Source organism: Melopsittacus undulatus, chromosome 9 (assembly GCF_012275295.1).
Source record: "Melopsittacus undulatus isolate bMelUnd1 chromosome 9, bMelUnd1.mat.Z, whole genome shotgun sequence".
Taxonomy (NCBI): domain Eukaryota; kingdom Metazoa; phylum Chordata; class Aves; order Psittaciformes; family Psittaculidae; genus Melopsittacus; species Melopsittacus undulatus.
Window position 1 is genome coordinate 43481641 of NC_047535.1, and position 22006 is coordinate 43503646.

Consider the following 22006-nt stretch of genomic DNA (forward strand, 5'->3'; position numbering starts at 1 on the left):
TGCTGAGCTAATAGCAGCAAATCTCACATGTCAGTGCTGCAACCTTGTCAAGGTGAAGTTGTCCCTTATAGGGTTAAAAGAACAGAAAGACTTCAGTCTAGCTTTCCTCCTTCATATTGAAGCTGTCTTTTTTTCTGTATTTAGTGCCTGTGTGCAGTAACAATTTTATTGTAGTTATGGTACATTTTAATTGAAGAATTGCATAGGTATCGTTTATGTCAATTTTTGTGCTTCAGTAGGTCTCTTAATTGGATTTCCTTTATGCTGAGAGGTCATCATCGCAAAGGAGATTATCATTTACAGCAATAATTTGCCTCTCAATGTAAATACCAGGAAGAACTTATAAGTTAAACAAAAATTGTTACAACTGTCCCTTTCCAGACTAAATCATGATGCAATTAGCAAAAAAAAGGTGAAAACTTTCCCTCTTTGAAGTCAATAGGTGTGCTTCTGAACTTGCTCCTAAATTTTCTCCTCGGTATCTTCATTGCTTTAAAGCAGGAAATAAGAGTAAGCGCACTGACTATATATCTTAAGTGCTAAAATTCACTTTTAATTTGCTGCTGGCCAACTTCTAATTATACAGAAATTATTAACATCTTGTATGAGTGCTTATTTTTATATGGCTTTGTGGGGTAGAAGTATGAAAGTACTTTGTAAATTTATCCTAGGGAACCCTTAAGTGTAACAATAGGTCCCACTGCCTGAAAAATGCAAACTAGATGAAATCAAGCAGTGATTTTTTCCACTTGACATATCGAATACAATGTATGTTACACTGCTGTGAGTGCTTCTTGCCAGTATTGTAGAAGTCAAGCAGCCTTATTTTGTGATCATTTAGCAGAAGTTGTGCAACAAATCATCATACATTCCTCGTACTGTTCAAGGCCAAGTTGATCCGAGCTTGGAGCAACCTGGTCTAGTGGAAGGTGTCTCTGTTCATTGCAGAGGGGTTGGAATTGGTTGATATTTAAAGTCCCTTCCAACCTAAACCATTCTATGATTCTGTTTAAATATTGCAAACAGACATGATTCTGTGACAAGATTAATTTGACAGGACCAGGTTTTCTCAAAGGAATGCAGATTTTAGTCTGCCTTGTTAGGTAACTTCAGGTCAAAGGAAATAACTCTCAAAAATAATACAATTCTGCAGTACTTGGACAGCACTGAGTTGGAAACTGAGTTTAGTGAAAATTATAGTATTTCAAAAATAATGCACTGAGATCTTTTTCATAGCAAAACATTTTGTGCTCCACATTGGAACAAAAAACTAAAAGAAAACACTGTGAGTTAAAAACTGATCTCAAGGCACCCATTATTTTTCTCCACAAGCAATGGCAAAAGCTAAAGAAATAATCCAGAAAAACTATTAGATTCTCATGGGAAAGTTCTTCGTTATACCGTTTACCCACTGTGATTAACAATCTACAAATTGCATCTAAGATTGCAGACTACACTGGATTCCAAATATTTTTGTTATAACCCAGGACACTTTCCCGCAGAACAGCTGAGGAATGTGACCCAAAGTCCTTTGTAGACCTACATCTTCTGACCCAGTTTTCTGTTTCATAGCCTCAGTATCAGTAAATATTTTTACAAGCAAGTGTATTGCTTCATACTTGTAATTTAAGAATGATGGGCTCAATCAGTCAAAATTAGGGTTCAATCTTATGTGCTGTGAGTCTTGAACTGACACTGCGTTCAATGGTTAATGTGCATGGCATCTGTTGCATACCAGGCTCTCGATTCAGGTCCCTTTGAGTCAGCAGAATTATTTTCTGCGTGCTTCTTGGATCATGTTATACATTAATCTGTGATATATACCTACAAATTTTGCTTACAAATAGAAAAATATACTTGTAAATATTTATCTGAATATACACCCATTCTAATATTACAAACCTTTTGAAAGACACTGGAAAAGTTAGTATATTGTGAACAGGTTTGCAAATAAAAGTTGTACAAATGCTCTGCTGCAAGAACGTTTGAGTCACAAGTTACTCATTCAAATCGCTGTCTTTTGTTCCTACAGTCCTATAGAGTCCTTGTCTGAAAAAGGAGAAAAAAAAGCAGTCTCTTGGTAGAAGTAAAAATGATGACTGACGTTAATTGAAACCATATTATGTTACTTAGATAAGACATTTTGGAACACAAATACTGTGTTATTGCTAACAAAGTCACAGTCATAGTCAACAAGCTCACACAGGGAGAGTCAGAAGCTCAGTGTGACTCTGTCCTGGTGTGCTGTTACCGATCATACAGAAATACTCTGTACTTCACAGTTGCTAAGGGGAACACTTACCAACTGCAGTTATGAAAACCCAGCCTTGTTCTTATAAATATTACCAATCAAAATCTTAATCGTGCATGTTTGGATGTAAATTAAAGTATCCACTCAAATAAATCTCACAGTAGAAAGACCTACACGCCAATTACTTCATAAACAGCGGGGTCACCTTCTCAGCCATCTCTGAAAACTTAATCAATTGAAGGGCATCTATACACTTAAGCGGACTTTGAGTTGTGCACTAAATGTATACTGAAATATAAAATACACTATCTATATGTAAACTTGTCTCTTACTAGCAAAAAAATGAATGCTACTTTGGGGTAGTTTGCAGCGTTTAAAAACAATTTTCAAAAATATAGGTTTCATTAAGAAAGCAGGAGCCTAAAAGAAAATAAGAATTAACATAAGAATGTCATTAGGGTCAGGGTTTGGCTGTCCCACATCATAATTTGCTGTTATTCAATATCTCAATGATTATTAAATTAATATGTTATTTAAACAGCAATCAAAAACAAGGCAACCCACATTTTCTAAGCACTGTCAACAAGAGAGGAAAAACTGGGATTTTTAAAAACATCTGTAATGCTTTCATATTTTCCAGTAAGCTATTCACTTTTATAGCTTATAAGACAAAAACCCCACCATTACTTCTGAAAATGCAGATGTTAGACTTTTGCATGTTTATGGCAGTTTCAGTGTTAGAAATAGTTAATTGCTAAAGGGAAATCTTTGTTTTTTCTTAATCAATATCAACTGGAACTCTTCTGTTGAGTCATAAATACACTAATGCCAGACAGTCTTGATACAGATTTTAAAGGTGTTGTGCTGCAAAAACACATTGAGATGTGTTTTTGATTACACATTAAATTTGAAGTCTTTGGTTACATAACCATCTCAATGCTGCTTCTGTTGAGCAAGTGTGTCAACCAAAGCTCTTCAGCATTTCTCAGTGGTTACATTACCAGTTTTTGATCACTGGAGAGATCTCAGCATTGCAAAGTTTAATTGTTGATACTCAAAAAGCACTAAAAATGCATCCTTAGAAAGACAAAGTTATTATAAATTACAACGGATAATGGCTGTTAAGATATTTGATCAGTGAAAATTAAATGATCTTTCTAGTATAACTGCTCATCTGTTTGCAGAACAAAGTTTTCTCTAAGTGCAAGTCTTGGTTGTGCAAAAAAGAAATCAGATGTTTTCATTCAGCTTTTTTTAGGACAAACCCATTAATTTCAGCATTAACTCAGACTCCTATGAATGTGAGTATAGATCTTCTGTATGTACAGCAACTTACTCAACTAACTATAGATTAAGTGTATATTTTAGAATTTCAAAGTTACAAGGCACCATTTGAGTGCATAGTTGCCAAACTTGCATATTCAGCTGTAAAAACTGTGGGTATACAAGTCAGACAGTAGTTGCACAGTCAAATGCTTAAATGTCTGCCCTTTTAACCTCTCCTGTTCATGTGTGATGACACATTGGACTTGGATGTAGATCAAAAATCTGGCCTTGCTTCCAATGACCCAGGGAGCAAAGCCCCCTTCTCTTTTAATTGCAGCACTCATGGGTCCACAGGTCAATACCAAAACCTCAAAGAAACTGTTTTGTTCCCAGTTGATTCTTTGTGCACTATTTTAAGACACAAAATAAAGAGAAAAGTAAATATGAGAAAGCCATACTCTCACTTGGGAAGCAAGGAAGTATGCAGCTACAATCATCCTAACCCTGGGAAAGACTTACATGCGTATTGTAATTATGCAAGATGAATGTAAGTGTTCCCTTTACTTTGTTGTACATCACATGTAAATTGCCTGTTAAATTTCTAGGAACTACTTACTCGATTAAACACTGTCCCATGTATTATATATTTGGTCCATTGCAGTGTTATTAAGCAGACAATTTAACAGGGAAAATCATCAATAAACTAAATCACTCTTGCTTTCTTACAGACTGGACACTAAGTGATATTCATTGTTGATAAAAAGTGGTAAATGGCAGTGGAATTACAATTCAGGATGACACTGAACCCTTCATTTAGATTTATAATGGTGAATTTCAGGCTTGTCCGTTGGATGTGCTTATTTGGCAGTGAGAGATAACAATATGAATTAGATTCAGGGGATGTGTATATTAGTGTCAGGAATAGTGCAATCTGGAGACATTAAAATGGTAATGGTTTTTAAAACCCACTTAATCTTGAGACATACCACCATTTACTAAATTATTTCTGCCTGCCTTGCTCACTAGAAGCTGCCAAACTACTGCACTTGATCCTGTTTAAAATGTGTAAATAAATATGCAGTTCAATTTCCCATGAAATAAATAATCACTTGCCTTTTCAGATGTAGTTAGTTTACTTCTAAACAAATCAGCTTGCCACATAAAACAAGCAAAGCATCAAGGGCCAATTTCTTCTCATTTGGAGCTCTATGTATATCAGAATATCCCTGTAGATTTACCATGGTAGTTTGGGTAGTAAATTATAGCCAGTCTCCTACAAGTCATTTTGGTTGCGTTCATTTTACTGTTTCCACCTTATAGGACCCTGAAGAAAACCAAATGTTCTCTATATTTCACCATAGGTTGTATGTTTTTATGTGCTTGCTTTTTCAGCAATGGTGCCAAGTACGTATGTGATACCATGCACATAAATGTTTTTGACCTATGCCCATGTTGAGTCACAGGTGTGCTATAGTCAAAGTGCTTACTGGTAATGTTGAAAAGATCTTCATTTCTGAAGACCTGCTTAGATGTGCATGGAAGTTAAGGACTATCTTCATGGGAAAACTCAGTATTTTCCATATCTCAGTACTTAATTTTTTAAGTCTTAAGAATCAAAATCTTAGTCTATAGTCATCTTGCACCTCTGTTTTGAAAGTCAGCTCTCACAGACTTTCAAAATAAATACGAGCATTAAAAAGTCTTTATATTTGCAACAACGGTAGTATTGGTAGAAACTTATAATAGCCAAAACCCTGAAACTCTAGAAGATTCCCAAAGATTTTTTTTACTGTTCTTTCCTCTTAAAAAGTATCAAGTTATGTAATTTAAACTTCTAGAATTACTTGTTAAAGGTCTTTATAATTAGTTTAAAATCCTGTGTTGTGTGTTACCCACACATCTCCACTTGTATGCTGAGAAACTTCCTCTTCACTCCAAAGACAACAGTGATTAGGATGTTCGTCATGCAGGTGCAATTTAAAGTCACAGTATGAGTAATTTAACTCCACCCTTTGATAATGTATATTTTGAATGACCAGTTCAGGAAACACTATAAATTACTATTTTCATTTAGGAAAATAGATGTATGAAATAATAGAGCAAGACATAGTTACTGGGCAGATCTATGCCTGACAGTCATTAGTTTAACAGTCCCTTGGACAGGTTTCAGATAGGACTTTTTGTTTGCTTGCTTGGGGTTTTTGTTTTTAAATAGGCAAAGATTTTCAATATAGTTTTTTGTTTCAGAATATTTTGTTGAGTTCAGAATTATAGCTGCCTATACACAAAACGCCACCTTATAACAAAAATAATCTTTCATCATTATCTCAGTTTCTAAATCAAAGGGCTCCCCCCAGAATCAAAACCTTGGAGCTTGTTTATTTAGTTGACAAAACCATGTAATTAGTACAGATCTGTAATTAGGCAAATCTGTATTTGGCTTCTCCCTCTCAACTTGCTTTGCACTGTAATCATAATAAAAACGGTAGAGAAGGAAAGAATCAATGTGGATCAAAGGCTAAAAAGTACATTTAATCTAAAAAAAGTTCTGACCATAGTAATCTTTTTCAAAGGGTGTTTTAAATGGCAAGGAATATATATTGAATGAGAGAGGGACTCTATAGAAGGAAGAGAAAGATGAGGAAATGTAAAGATGTTCTTTTCCTGCAGATATATACAGCTTCTTTATTAGGAGACTTCATAGCACTGACCATGTGGTTTATCTGTAAGTGCTGTAAAATCCTGGAGACAGGTGGGTCATCCTCCTAGCAATTCAGTTCATTATTGTTGTCATTAGTTTTGCTGTAGGTTTTTCTTGACAAGTAGGCTGAGATATGCTCTCTTAACTCCACACTACCCCTGCTTATGTCATCTAAGTGAGCATAGAGCTCATTTAGAGCTCTATGAAGCACAGAAGCACAGAGCTTGAGAAGTTTATAAATAAAACTTTTGCATGGGAGGGTGGTGATTTCCACCCATAGACTGTTAATAGTGAAGCTCATAGTGCTGTAAAATATGAATATTACTCTATTTTAAAGTTAATGTAATTTTACATTTTAAACAAACAGTAATAAATATTAATAGAATGGTAGATAATAGCTGATACAATGAAACCTTATTTTGTAATGATAGGAGATTTTAAAAAGTATGAATGCCAAAATATATAGAGCTGAGTAGTGATGCGCACATTGAAGATGGCTTGGAATAGGAAAACTAATTAAAGTCACTAATTAATTTAATTAAAGACTAATCAAATTCACTGGAGTGAATTCTTAAAGTCAGGCACACTTGTGAAGGATTGTTACTAGGAAATTTAGTTTGCAATATAGTGCAATAATTTAAATATAATTTAATTAATTTATAATTTAGTTTAAAATATATTCATATTATACTACTGTCATGGTTTGAGCATGTTTTGAGGGTGTTTTTTGTTCAAGGTTTTTTCCAGCCAGGTGGAGGAGGGGAGTCCGGGAGGAAGGAGAGACAGGACACCTGACCCAGGCTGGTCAATGAGGTATTCCATACCATAGCACGTGATGCCCAGGAGGCATACTGGGAAAGAGAAGGCTGGAGGGGTAGGGCTCTGGAGGAAAATGGAGGAGGGAGCACATGGTGCTCGGCCGGGCAGGGTGGAGTGAGTTATGGGTCGGTGGCTGGTGGGGTGTTGTATTCTTTTCACTTGCTGTTTGCTGTATCATTATTATTTGTAGTAGTAAATGGCAGCAGGGGTTTTGTGTTATGCCTTAGCAATTAAACCGTTCTTATCTCAATCTGTGGGGGCTACATTCTTTGGATTCTCCTTCCTAACTCTCCGGGAGTTGGGGGACTTGGTTTAAACCACGACATTTTTGGCGCCCAACGTGGGGCCCGAGGGATTGAGATAAGAACAGATCTGAGCGGATTTATGGTCTCTTGTCACAATGCTGATTTATTGGCTCTTAGAGGTTTTTCTCTGGATCTCGCTGTTTTGGGATTTTACCGGGTACTTGGTGTATGGATTGGATGTGTTTGTGTTTGTGTCGGAGGCTTGTAATACGGTGGGGCTCCGGCAGCAGGGGGGGATGGACGTGGCCGTGGACTTGGACTTGTACCAGGCCGTCCCACTGCTCTTCGCTGTCCTTGTCCTTATCCTCGTTGTCGTCTGTGTGGAGCTGTGTGAAGCCAGGAAGGAGCGGCCCCGGGAGCTGCCGGCAGCTGAGGCTGCCAGGGAGAGCGGCACGGGGAGCCAAACAGCTGTGGCAGAGCAGCGGGAGCAGGCGGGGGAGGAGCGGAGCAGGGCGGTAGCTGAGCAGGGGGATCAGGCGGTGGGGGGGATGAGTCCTGCGGCCGTTCCCGACCCTCCGACGGCTGAGAGTGTCCCCCGGAAGTCGCCCGGCGACCCCCAGCAGGATGCAGGAGACTACGCATCACTTCCCAGCAAGGCAGAGGAGGAACTGAGTCCTGCCGCCGTTCCGAACCCCGCAGCATCCGAGAATATTCCCTGGCAGTCACCCGCCGAGCCCCAGCAGGATACAGGAGACCAGGCAGCACTTCCCAGCAAGGCAGAGGAGGAAGATCTGGACTCGGGAGAAGAGAAGCTGGTGGTGGCAGAGCTGGCAAGCACGGCAGCTACATCAGCCCCAGTGACGAGTGCAGCAGCATCATTTGAGAGTTCTGATGGTTTTGAATGGCTTTTGGGTGCCCTTGGGACCTGCCTGCTGATTGTGATGGTTTTCGGCATGGTGGCACACACACAGAGTGTGTTCCATCCACAACCATTTTGTCTGATCCCAAAAGTTAAGCAGAGTCAGGTCTGGGTCTTGTCTAAGTTTAGACAAGTACATAGGAGCACCAGTAGACTGTTCCCAAGGCTGGACAGTCATGAGTGGCAGGGCATGTGGGACAGTATGGCCAGGTATCTGATCCACTGGGCCCCTCCAGTGCTTTGGAAGCATTGGAAGTGGAAGGCAGCTGTATGGAGTCCCCAGCAGCAAGCTGTAGAACTGCTGAAGGGGACGGTGAATGATTTTGAGCCTGGTGGGCCCAGATACTTCAGGCTATCAGTCCAGAGATGCAACATAGAGATGTCTCATGATCGAGGGGTGGACTTAAGAGTGATGGTGTATTGGAAATGTGAGATCTGGGCATGACGTGAATGGTATGGAATAAGGGGTGGATAATGTCATGGTTTGAGCATGTTTTGAGGGTGTTTTTTGTTCAAGGTTTTTTCCAGCCAGGTGGAGGAGGGGAGTCCGGGAGGAAGGAGAGACAGGACACCTGACCCAGGCTAGTCAATGAGGTATTCCATACCATAGCACGTGATGCCCAGGAGGCATACTGGGAAAGAGAAGGCTGGAGGGGTAGGGCTCTGGAGGAAAATGGAGGAGGGAGCACATGGTGCTCGGCCGGGCAGGGTGGAGTGAGTTATGGGTCGGTGGCTGGTGGGGTGTTGTATTCTTTTCACTTGCTGTTTGCTGTATCATTATTATTTGTAGTAGTAAATGGCAGCAGGGGTTTTGTGTTATGCCTTAGCAATTAAACCGTTCTTATCTCAATCTGTGGGGGCTACATTCTTTGGATTCTCCTTCCTAACTCTCCGGGAGTTGGGGGACTTGGTTTAAACCCTCAAAACATGCTCAAACCATGACAACTACAAAATATATATATATATTATATGAAAACCGATGCAAACATGACTTGGGTGTCTGTACATGTAGCACTTCCCTTTAGAAGGGATTTGAGAGCTTAATGCATATTTAATAGCTTTTAACTTGGGAAACAATATTAATCTTAAGATCTGGGTGCTATGCAGGAAACATTTAAAGTCTGTGGGATTTCTGAGCATGATTTCTTTGCAACAGGTTTGCAGTCCATTTCAAACCTAATGATGTGAAAGTCTTCATTGTTTTATATCCTCATAAAGCTGACCTAGTAAGCTTAGGACCACTGTCAAATTCCTCATTACAACAAGTATTCTTTTCATCCTAAAGCCTGTATATTCAAAGCTTTTGGATATTTGTGACATTTTTAATATTCACTTGGTAAGGTACCTGCATCTGAGCATCAGTTATTTGATAAAACATCCCCTGATTGATAATGAAAGGGGAATAGCACTTTTGGGGTTTATCTGAAACAAAGTGGTTACCAACCATGCCATGCTCTCTGGGGTTGCCAGGCTTTGGCAGACATAGAAATGGTAAGGATGATGTTGTTCATTTAAATCACAGAATCATAGATTAGTTAGGGTTGGAAAGGACTTTAAGATCATCCAGTTCCAACCCCCCTGCCATTGGCAGGGGCAGCTCACACTAAACCATGTTAGTGTGAGGTGTCCCTGCCCATGGCAGGGGGATTGGAACTAACTGTTCTATGATTATAATCTTAAGGTCCTTTCCAATTCTACCTATTCTATGATTCTATGTCACCCAAGGCTCTGTACAGCCTGGCCTTGTACAACACCACCAGGGATGAAGCATTCACAACTTCCTTGGGAAACCCATTCCAGTGCCTCACCACCCTCACAGTAAAGAATTTCTTCCTTATATCTAAACTAAACTTCCCATTTAAGTTTTAATCCATTACCCCATGTCCTATCACTACAGTCCCTAATGAATAGTCCCTCACCAGCATCCCTGTAGGCCCCCTTCAGATCCTGGAAGGCTGCTATGAGGTCTCCATGCAGCTTCTCTTCTCCAGGCTGAACAGCCCCAACTTTCTCAGCCTGTCTTCATACAGGAGGTGCTCCAGTCCCTGATCATCCTCGTTGCCTCCTCTGGACTTGTTCCAGCAGTTCCATGTCCTTTTTATGTTGAGGACACCAGAACTGCACACAATGCTCCAGGTGAGGTCTCACGAGAGCAGAGTAGAGGGGCAGGATCACCTCCTTTGACCTGCTGGTCACGCTCCTCTTGATGCAGCCCAGAATACTTTTGCTTTCTGGGCTGTAAGCGCACACTGAAGCTGGCTCATGTTCATTTTCTCATCAACCAGCACCCCTAAGTCCTTCTCCTTGGGCTGCTCTGAATCTCTTCTCTGCCCAACCTGTAGCTGTGCCTGGGATTGCTCCAACCCAGGTGTAGGACCTTGCACTTGTCATGGTTAAACTTCATGAGCTTGGCATCAGCCCACCTCACAAGTGTGTCAAGGTCCCTCTGGATGGCATTCCTTCCCTCCAGCATATCAACAGAACCACTCAGCTTGGTGTCATTGGCAAACTTGCTGAGGGCACATTCAATCCCACTGTCCATGTCACCAACAAAGATGTGGAACAAAACCAGTCCCAGCACCCATCCTTGATTCTGAGTGTTGCTTTAAGTAGGTATGCTTACGCTGACACCAAATTGTGCTGCAGTCAGTCAGGCTGTATGTGGTAGCAATATTTTGCTAGCTTGGGTTCAGGTTACAGGCATGAGGCTGAGAGTTTATCTGTCTCTTTTTATATGAGAGAACCACTAGCTGCTTTTTCATATACTTCAACTGTTCCAGCTCTCAGAAATGTTGTTATTGGCATATATGTTATTTTCATAAACTGCATTGAAGATATTCCATTCTCTATCATTGTTTATTTGGGGAAAGAAAAAATAAAGGAAAAATACAACAACAAAAATCAACTAATAAGAATCCCCAAATAGCCCAACTTGACTGTGATATAACCATTTCATTCATTCATTTAAAAAATGTGATAAGTGAAAGAAATGTTGGTTGGAAATGTAGCCAGCAGCCTGGAAAGCACATGATAGGAGTTGAGAAACAGCACAGCGGATATCTGCACTTCAGCTGAATGCTTGAATCTTGTTCCAGACCATTGGGGTTGAACATTTGCAACCAACAGTTATGTGAGCAACACATATTTGAGTGCAGAGTGCACAATATTTTCCATTTACTCTACCCTGGTGCTGGAATGTTTTTTCTTTCTTTAAAAAATAGAAAAGATTGAGTTTGACAGATCTGAAATGTAATCCCAAAATAACAATTAATCTTAATCCAAAATACTCAAACTTCATTAATGCAGGTTGGCACTCAGCAAAATACGTTGAAAGGCACAGAGGGAAATTGCTGAATTTACAGATGCTCAAGCATTGAAGCACCCAGTGGGGGCTATCTCAGTTGAGTACCGTGGAAATTCAGAGTGCTTTTTCACATCTTTGTGCATGTGTTTAGGTTGCCAATTTGAGAACACTGCCCTCAGTTTATTTCTTTCAAACTACTCACAGTGAAATCCATGCTTCTTGTGTGGAAGCAAAGTATGTTTTCCCATCTGCATGAGCAAAACAACTGGTAGCTAAAAGATCTTTTCTGTTGCATCCTAAAAATGATTGTTCTGATTATGTATGTGCAGGAGTGACATATGCTAGCACAACAACAAGTCATTGTTCTAGTCATAATTTGAATATGAGTCCCACAGTCATCACTGTAGCATTAAACAATAGTATTAAGTGTTCCTATGGTCATTGCAGAAACAAATGAAAAATGCATATATCAGTGTTTTTTTCTTCTTGAAACAGTCTGTTAAAACCCCTGAACATGACATTAAAAGTTAAAATATATAGTTTGTAAACTACACCATCTAGATCAATAATTCTTATGAACAAAGGTGTTCTGAACAATAACACAGTATTTCAGTGCGAAAACAAGAATTACTTTTTAGCAAGAACCACATAGCATTGATTTTAAACAAGTTGAACTGCTTTTAATGTTGTTGCTGTGCTCAAATCACCATCAAATTACAAATAAATGTCTTCCATTCTGCAGGATAACGGGAATATATTTTTACTATACTTTTTGGTTCCTCAAATGTAGTTTTATCCTGTAAGAATCTTCAGAATTCCCTGATGCTTGTAATTCATTTTGGTCCCTCAAACTTTTTGCAACCTTTGCTACTATTTGAAGAAAGTAGGAGAAAATTTATCTGGAAATCAGAGATTTCTGGATGCCATCAGGAAGCTCATTACCTTTCTTTACTCTTGAAACAAGTCACACAGCTGTGTCACTGGCCACCAGCTAAGGGCAGGGTGGATGTAAGACAGGAAAAGGAAAGTATTTCAGTGCAATTGGCCAAGAAATGATGGTATTTGGGATCCCCAGTCAGAACTGTGACTGCTTATAAGTAGGCAAAACCTAAGTCTGTTCAGTTTATGTCTTGTCCAAAACTTAACATCAGTAGACAAGGAAATAGATTATCTCTCCTGCATTGAAATACAGATACTAAGCTTCTTAACAGTAATATTGATTTCCTTTAATAGCAGACATAGTCAAATAGTAGAGAGTAAACAATTTAAAGGTTAAGTTTTCTTAGCTGGACTTCTCATGCATGCTTGAAACTGAATTAGCTTAGCTTTGCCTCTTATAAATCCAGCTCTATTAGGAAAGTTGTGGCCAGCAGCATTTCAGAGACGAGGTGTTAAGCCTACCACATACAGATTTTTGTACCTTATGATTTAGGTAGTTGTTGTGAAGCCATTATTTGCATTAAGGAAGGAAGTGACTTCCAGATGCGTGTGATCTTCTGGTTGGCTGGAAAAACATTCGTCTTACTTTAGGAGATATGGCAGCCTCATGACTATAGTAGCCAGGCAGAAAAAAGGGTCTGGATCTGCCTTGGTATTGCTGTGCCTGCTTTAGTCAATGTGGGAGATGCTCCAAAATCCCTAAGGGAGCAGACTTCAGAGGCCCCACAACAAAGCCACCTGCTGCTGCAATTAATATATTAACCTTCTTCCCTCTGTCCCTTTCCCACAGGGCACTGACTCTGTTCTGTCATCGCTGCCCTTTTACCCCATGTTGGAACATCTCCCTCCTTTTCAGGGGGGTTTGTCCCCCTCCTGGTTGCCTTACTAATACTTTACTACCCAAGAGGTTCAGAAGGTAAGGAGGTAGGAGCACACAGTATGGAAAGATGGCAGTGTAGCAAGGGTAGTGTGAGCTCAGTCCCTATCCCTCTACTGCCCTCAGTACATCTAATTACTGCTCCTCACAGGAGAAAGTAATTAATGTAATAAGGAAACTGATATTTTTTAAATTAGGTTGGTTTTTGGTTGCTCCTTTTTGGTTTTGGTGGGTTTTTTTGTTTGGGTTTTGTTTAAGCATAGTCTGTGGAATAAATTATTATGATAACTAAATAGTATACATTATTGATAACACAATAATATACATTATAAGTGTGTTAAAACTTTTATATATATAAGAAAAAGGAATAGATTCAAATTGAAAACAAAAAAGTTTTGGATGTAGCATGCTGACTCTTAGAACAGGTGTTGCAGTCTGCGCTTAGCTTTAGGCATCACATTTCACTGGGTTCAGGCTTCATTTCTCTGCAGGATCACTATTCAGCCATTAAAAAGAGAGAAAGCCCCTCCTACAGAGGATAATTCAGATCACCAAACTCAAGCTTCTGCTCTGAATTATCCTCGACTAGTGCATGTACTCTGTTCAGAGTTGAAGATGGCTGCCTTTCTAGTGTAAGAACCTGAGTTACATGCACAAAGGTGTTATCTGCACTCCAAGAATTGTATTACAGTCCTATTGTGATGCTTTCCAGATTCTAGGCAATCTTAAGAAATTGGAAGGAGCTGGTTCTTTGTAGGAAGAGTAATTTAGTTACATTAAAAGTGAGCTTTTTATCACGCTTTCATAAGCACAACTTCAGCAAATACCATTATGAATGCAGCAGTATTTGAATTCGAAGTAATTTCTTTGGTTTCATTCCACAATGAAAAAATTAATTTTCAATGAACAGGTTAATAAATACTTGCATTTTTCAACAAGTGCTTGCTATTTGTAAAACATAAAGCTGGTTTGGTTGGGTTTTTTTCCCCCCAAATCAAATTGTGTGATATCTGTGCAGATGTTTTTATGTGAGCCAATACAGAAATAGGTTAGAAAGAAACAGTGTGCGCAACATGAGAAAAGTGCTGTGTGATGCTTTGACTCAAAATACAAACTTTCTTGCAGATTTACTCTCTGTTCTTGTTTTTATTTCATTAGCAAAATGGTTTGGCATGACTAGATTTTCTTCTTCCTCATCTCTTTACCCCTTTCAAGTATTGAATTTCTTCCTTCCTCACCTTCCCTGCAAAGTGAAGAAGTAGTTTGTGCTCAGGTCTGTTTTAAGCCTCTGAACTTGAACATCAAATAAACCAAACTAGTTCCTCAGTGGATGAAAGATGAAGGAGAAATCATTAATAAGGTTCTTATTGACTCAGTGGCTTCAACATAATAGGAGCCCCAATATTTATTCCATTTTATATATGGAGACAAATGCAAGGCTTTTTCCTGAATATGATGACAATATTGGTGTAAAGGAAAAAGGTTCAAATAAAAGATTTACATTTCTTAACATAAAAGAAATTTACCTTTCAAACATGAAACATTTTGTGTAAATATTAAACATAGGCTATTAAGCATACACTTTCTGTAGCTTCTTAAACTAGCAATAAGGATCAGTAAAACCCCTTACTCTGTCCTTGAGAGCTGGCTCCCGTATTGACAGTGAAACAAATGACAGCCTAAGCCAGTGGGTGTTCAGAAATACTTATTGTAAAATGAACTTTAGAGAATTCACAGTGGAGCTCACTTTAAAAAATAATAATAAAAAAAGGCTGTTTTCGTTACTTTGTCAGCAAAATTTACTTTGTTTTCCAGTCTTGGAAGCTGGTTTGTTAGAGGTTTTCCTGCTTGCATCTGAATCATGTCTTGCACAATGAAACGTTTTGGTGGAATATTTCAGTATTTGAAAGACTTTGCTCCATGTTTATGCACCTTTTGTTTCCTGTGAATGTTTGGTTCCTGAGACTTACTGGCATGCACATTCACTCAAAATGAATTTGAGAGATGCATGTGCATGTTACCATGGAAACTGAAAGCTGAACCCAAACAGCAGACCTGCTGCTGGGATGATTGTGTGTTTTATCCAGCTTGGGCATGGAACCAGTGCCATGTGAATTATCTGAACAGACACAGAGCAACTGCAGTGGTTACCACTGGCAGAAACTTCTTTGTCATTGATCTAGTGAGGGTAAGACCACATTGTGGCTGGGAAATGATCTTACATTACAGCAGCTTAAAGAAGTATCATATGGTTGTGCACATTCTACTAATAGAAAACTTAAATGGACACAAATATTGTTTTTGCTCCTAGTTATTTGCTCAACTTAATCTCTGTCTTCACTTCTTGATATGTTAATCCTTTCCCCGTGACCTCACAAGTCAATAGCTGGTGAGGACACGCACTTGGCTTTACAACTTCATTTCCAGATTACATCTGAGAATTGTGAAAGGAAAAATACCCACTGCTTGTGGAAGATAAGATTATTTGGGTTTTTATTTACCCCTAGTATGGTGGATGAGAAGGAAGTTGTTCCACTTTGCAAGGTATTTCCTAAATCATGCACCATGGAAAAAAATTGTGCAGTTAGCCAAATGTTTCATCTTTGATGGCTCTTTAGATGACAGTCATATGCTCTGTGGCAGTCACCATAAGGTTATATAATTCACAAGAATCTGTAATAGATAAAGAGACTGTAGATCTTTAAGAGTATTCTCTGTTTGATAAACTGAACCAGTGTAATTAGGTCTATCGTATAAGTCCTAAAGTAGAAAATCTTTAACTTAATATACTGCTCTTTGCAGCTCCTTTCATTCATAATTTCCATCAGTCCGTGCATATACTACATTCCCCAAATTACCATGTCTAGCAAAATTTTCTGTATCATTTAACTCCTACAAACCTTTGTAGTTTTTGATATTTTTGTCAGAGAAGCCACATAGTAATTTTTTTTCAGTATCACAGGTCTTTAGTAGAAACTCTTCTGGGTTAAAGTGTTTTCATTTCCAATTCCAGCTAAGTGAAATGATAGGAAAAGCTTCCAATCTCTTTTTACTATGCACCCCATCCACATCCTACCTTTACCCTCTTCCCTCCACCCTATCTTTAGCAAAACAGTAGCTTATACTGCACAGTCTTTATGGCATCTCAGAGAAGTGGGTGAGAGAAGACACAAAATGGGAAATGTGCCCACCTTTAATGTAATGGCACCTTTAAGCCTGCCTGTATGGTATGTGCTTTCTCCCAGGCTTCTGTAATCACCTGGGGGCCACAAAAAGGGGTTATCACAAAGAGACTTGGATTCAGGCAAACTGTAAATACAACTGAAGAGTGATTATTCCCTTCTCATCAAACATAGAAATTAATCATTTCACATCCAGTTAATTGTTACAACACGATATGCCCTTCGTGTCTGTTTCTGGGCTAGTTTTAGAGATGCAATAAATAGAAGTTTCAGACTGCACAAAATCCAAATGGTGCCAATTTCTGGGAATGAAATTAATGTTTTTTTTTTTGATCCTTGAGGGTTTGATTTATTCAGAACTGTTTTGAGAAATTCGTGCAGTACAATTTTGGTGTTATTGTCTGTTAAAGATTTTCCCCCCTTTCCTTTTGTTGGCCCCATTTCTCCCACACACAAATCCACAAAGCCACAGATGCTCCGTTACAATGATGTCAGTCTTGCTACATGTTCCAGCTGTTTGGTAGGTACATTTATAAAGCTCAGCCTTTTACATTATGCCATAAATGTATATTTCATGTATAAACATAAAGCTAACATATTGCAGATCACTCTAAGTGTAATTTTAATGGAGGTTCAGTAAGTTTAAAAAATACTGAAGAGTGTTTAATCTTTCCGTTGGCAACATATTCATAGTAAGTTTTCCAATATTTTATTTTCCTGAAGGTAGGTTTGAATGTTCCCTACCCCCTCTGCTATTTCATCCTCTGTGATCTTTGGAGAAAGCAGGGAGTTATTTTAGTAAGACAATATGTATTTTAAATAAAGATGTCTGAGGAAAAATATGTTTCCACATCGTTTTGGTGCTTAATCCCTCACTTAATGTTCTGTACGTTTACCAGCATACCACACTGAAAAACACCTAATTCGTGGAATTGACAGGTTTCAGTGCTATTTGGTATGGTAGATAGTCTGTTGATATGACATATAAATTCTGACAGGTTGTTTTAACAATTTATCAAGAATTGGGGCTGAGCCTTAAAGCTTTTCTTTGTATTGTGTCCTGAATTTCAGAAGAAAGGCTAAGCAGTGCCTATTTGGCTCTACCTCCTTCCCCTTTTCTCACTGATACGTGCTTCAGAGCTCAGCTCATTGTAACTATGTGGATCATTGAATAGTGCCCACAGGATCCTTCGCTGGTCTCCCCTGGGTGCTTTCCTTCTTACAGGCAATGTCTTTATTTCTTGCTCTCCTTTTGAGTTGCCTACTTTGTCTTAATTTGAATGTGATGCTGAGTTATCACCGTATTTGTGCCATACACTCTTCATTATTCTAAAATAAATCTCCTCACTTAGGAAGGTTTTGAGGCTTAATCTCTGTTTTGTTGGCTCAGTAGTGAAATGACTCTCAAGAGGATGGATGAAAGCTGAGATCTTTCTCAGTAGTTCATGATGCTTCAATCAAGACCCAAAGAGTATAAAGACCCTAATGTGATCATAGAGGCTAAAGTTTGGGACTGTGAGTTATCACTATGTGGCTGCAGAAGAACCTTCATTAACTTTGCAGATTGGTTTCATGTGTACTTTAAAAAAATCCAGTTCATAAATACATAGAGCAGAGATTCAATATTGAAATCTGAAAAAGAAAAAACTGACAAACTCCTTGGTAATTCACTTGTGTCCCAGTCTCAGCATTAAGATATCAGCAGTATCCGTTCTGCTTCACCTGTGTCCCTTTCAGTATCATGTGCATGTCAAAACAGACAACCATATTCCATGAAATAAGGGAAGCATTGCCTTAGACCCTCTACTTTTACAAGGTGTGGTGATACAGTATGATATATAAAGCCAGTGTTATTTGTAACTGTAATCCAGGTGTTAACAACTTAAAGCCTAAGAAAACCTGTTGCTCAGAAACAAAGATAGTGTCACCATTATTTGCTTTCTTTCTAATTTGCAGGTCTTTTGTTATCCAGCAAATCCCAAGCAGCAATCTCTTCATGGTGGTAGTAGATAATGAATGCTTCTGTGATTCTGTCCCACCAATTACCATGGCACCTATAGAAATAAGGTATATCCTTTTTAATTGCAAAGTTGTCAGAAAGATATTCAAGATGCAAATATTGACAAAATTCTTATTACATAGAATTTGCATTACATGACTTAATAAATAACACATCATTACCCACTATGAAGTGGTTGATTCTTTGAAATTAAGCTAGATGAGACTAAATTCTTACTTATTTTCAAGGAGAATTCACTTTGTTTTTTTTGAACAGCCAATACAAATTAAGCAATCACACTTATGTGCATCTTTAAGCATCATAAAGTCATGGTCATCTTTAGATAGCTGAACACATTAGTATAAGTATGTTGTTTCCTTATAAAAATGGAGCTCCTGGTATTGGGACTTCTAAAAGACTTTACAGTCTAGATATTTTTTCTATTTCAGGGTTGGACTGGAGAATTGAAAGTATTTTGATAACTTGCTTTCCAAAAATATAGATACATAGCAAATAAATCTATCACTTGATTTTTAGTTGCCCGACTTTTCTATTTCATGCTGTTCTGTAGGATTCGTTTTCTCATATAAGTTGGAATTTATCAAAAGTAGCTTACAGTGTGCTTTTATTTTAGACTACTTATGGAAAGACAGGTTAGCAAGCTAAGTACAAATCATACTGTCTAAACTATGAATCACTGAGGAGAAAGTGCTAGAATTACCTTTTTCTTGTGTTGACCACACATATCACATTGGATTTTTGACTGAGAGAGGAAGTAGCTGAAAGACTTTCACTATGTTCATTTCAAAATACTCACATAAAAATGCAATGCTCAAAACATCTCTCCTTAACTACCTTGTACATAATGAATCCCTTAAATGTGAACGCTTGAAATCTCAGAAGATAAGAAGGCGCCCAGAGTCCTGTCATGGATTTCATCCTGAAGTAAGTTCCTACCTATTATTCCTTTGTTTTGGACTCTGATAGATGTTTTATTTCTGTTGTACTGTTAAAGATTTTTGTACTGTTAAAGATTTTTTCACTAACAAGCTTTAGCATTTCAACTCTCATTATATTTACACATATTGCTTGGGAGAGATCTTTACTGCTCTGTTCTGCATAGTAGGCTTATTTATGTAGGGGCAAAAGTATTTGGTAGGGACTGGGACATGATTACAGTGGATTGTACAGCGTATGTTCATAGACATCCATTTGGCTCTGGAGTAACTTCTATGCCTTTGATGATGTAATGCAAAGTAGAATGAGACCTGAAGTATGGCATGGAGGGAATATTACATGCCTGTTGATCATGCTCACTTTCAATGTACAGTGTAAAGTTGTTCAAATGAAAGTGTGTACTTGTATTACTTCCTGAGCATATTTAGTTCATGGGTTTTGTTGCTTAAACCTGTGCTACATAGGCAGAAGAGGATAAGAATGATCATGTGTATCGTAATTGAGTGTATTTATTTCCCACTTATTTTTGTGATTTTTTGTTGTTTTTTTTCTTTTTCTTTTTGTTTTTGTTGTTGTTTTTCAGGAAAATGCAAGAGAATGTGGTGGTGTCTCAGGCCTTAGTGCTAAACCTCCTCTTGTTGCTTTTGTTCTTCCTCTGCTATTGACGATTTTCTCAAGGTGACATTGACTGATGTATTCAATTGGCATGCTAATACATGGATAAACTGTGAACCGGGAAATGGTGCAACTTAAAGGACATGAAATATAGTCAGAGCATCAGCATTTCATGATTTTAAACTGTTGGTGATATAAATTCTTAAAGATATGTTGAAAAGAGATTTATCTTTTTACTTTGCAAGTCATGCAGATGTGAATTTGGCATATGGTAGTCATGATTCATCAAAAAGGACTTGGTAGATAGAGGTGACCATTGCTTTGTCCCATTGGAAATAATTTAAAACTGTGTACTTTTTTCAATAAAGTATATTAAAATCACAGTTTCAGAGTGCATTTTAAGTATGATAATGTATTTGTTCTATTAATTATTGATGGGAAGAGAATAAAATAAATGGAAGATGCTTTATTATGCTTTAAGCCTATTTCTGAAAAGATAAAGATGAAAATGTGGAGTTATATTTTTAGAATAAGATAGAAGAACTTTTATTAACAAGTCAAAGAACCACATGTGCATGTATGAAGCTAAGCAGGTAATATGCTGTGCTGAATTATAGTGAAGGTTTGGTTTCTGTGAATAGCTCAGTCACATTTAGAAAGTGAGCCAAAGCCTGATTAAAGCCTTTTGCCTAACTTGGTCAAGCTTTAGATCAAATAGGTTGATTCTGTTGCAGATGGCAAAATTAAATACTTTTCATCTGTTACAATTTGTGGGAAGATACGTAAAATAACCTCTATAAAAGGATGATGCTGTTCTGTTAGTGTTCTGCCCTACAGACATCACGTCAGCTGGGAGAAGCTCATTATTAGGAAATTCATAAGCAGAGAAAGTTTGACTTGCAACGTATCTGTGTCAGTAGAACTCATGGTTTGCACTGAGAATTCATTGCTCACCCTGAGTGAGCAAAGATCAAGACCAGTATTTTTTTGTTCCAGGACTTACATTCTCCTTTGTAAGGGAAATGAGAAGATAAAATAAGATTTTTTGGTTTTTTTTAGGTCTTTTAAAACCCTTTCCATAAAGGGATATTTATCCTTCACCTTGTATGATGACTATATTCCTCTGTAATTGGTAGCAATGTCCATTGTGGATATATTTTATGAAGATCTTATTCTTCAAAGTGTGTTAATCTCTTGGTTTTTCTTTGCCATTTTTATGAAGTAGAGTGCTATCATAGAATAGCTAAGGTTGGAAAGGACCTTAAGATCATCCAGTTCCATCCCCTCTGCCATGGGCAGGGACACCTCACACTAAACCATGCCACCCAAGGCTTTGTCCAACCTGGCCTTTAGCACTGCCAGGGATGGAGCATTCACAACCTCCCTGGGCAACCCATTCCAGTGCCTCACCACCCTTAACCGTAAAGAATTTCTTCCTTATATCCAGTCTAAACCTCTGCTGTTTAAGTTTGAACCCATTACCCCTTGTCCTATCACTACAGTCTCTAACGAATAGTCCCTCACCAGCATCCTTATAACCCCCCTTCAGATACTATCCAGTGAATATAATGTAGTTCTAACAATATCATACATTAGATGCAAAATAAAATGCCACTGTTCTAAATCTGGTGCTTGAAGATTGAAGTTTCCTGATCGGAGTAAGTATGATTTTAGCATTAAATAAATGCTAAGGAGGTTTATACTGTGTGTCTTTAGGTGAGAATAGGGAACTAAGACATGGAAAGGGGCTTTGTTTTAAGGAATACTATCCAGCTTGTAAGAGGAAGAACTAGTAAAATAAGATTTCCACTTCAATGCTTTAGCAGGTTCAAATGCACACTGGTACTTCCTCTGGTTCTGAAACCATACAGATCTTTGTCTGTACTCATAATTTTCATTTCCTCACATTTATTGGTTAGGAATGTTTTCCTA

General features: G+C 38.2%; 1 protein-coding gene across 1 annotated transcript in view; it reads left to right on the forward strand.

Moving 5' to 3' along the window:
* The window catches only part of CACNA2D3 (calcium voltage-gated channel auxiliary subunit alpha2delta 3), a 425935-nt gene extending 405478 nt beyond the window's left edge, over positions 1-20457 (forward strand). Inside the window, exons 36-38 of the mRNA XM_031046070.2 lie at positions 18460-18572; positions 19365-19447; positions 20043-20457. Coding sequence (XP_030901930.2) covers positions 18460-18572; positions 19365-19447; positions 20043-20141 — 295 coding nt within the window. The 3' untranslated portion in view covers positions 20142-20457. The remainder of the gene's footprint in view (positions 1-18459; positions 18573-19364; positions 19448-20042) is intronic.
* Positions 20458-22006: the final 1549 nt, after the last annotated feature.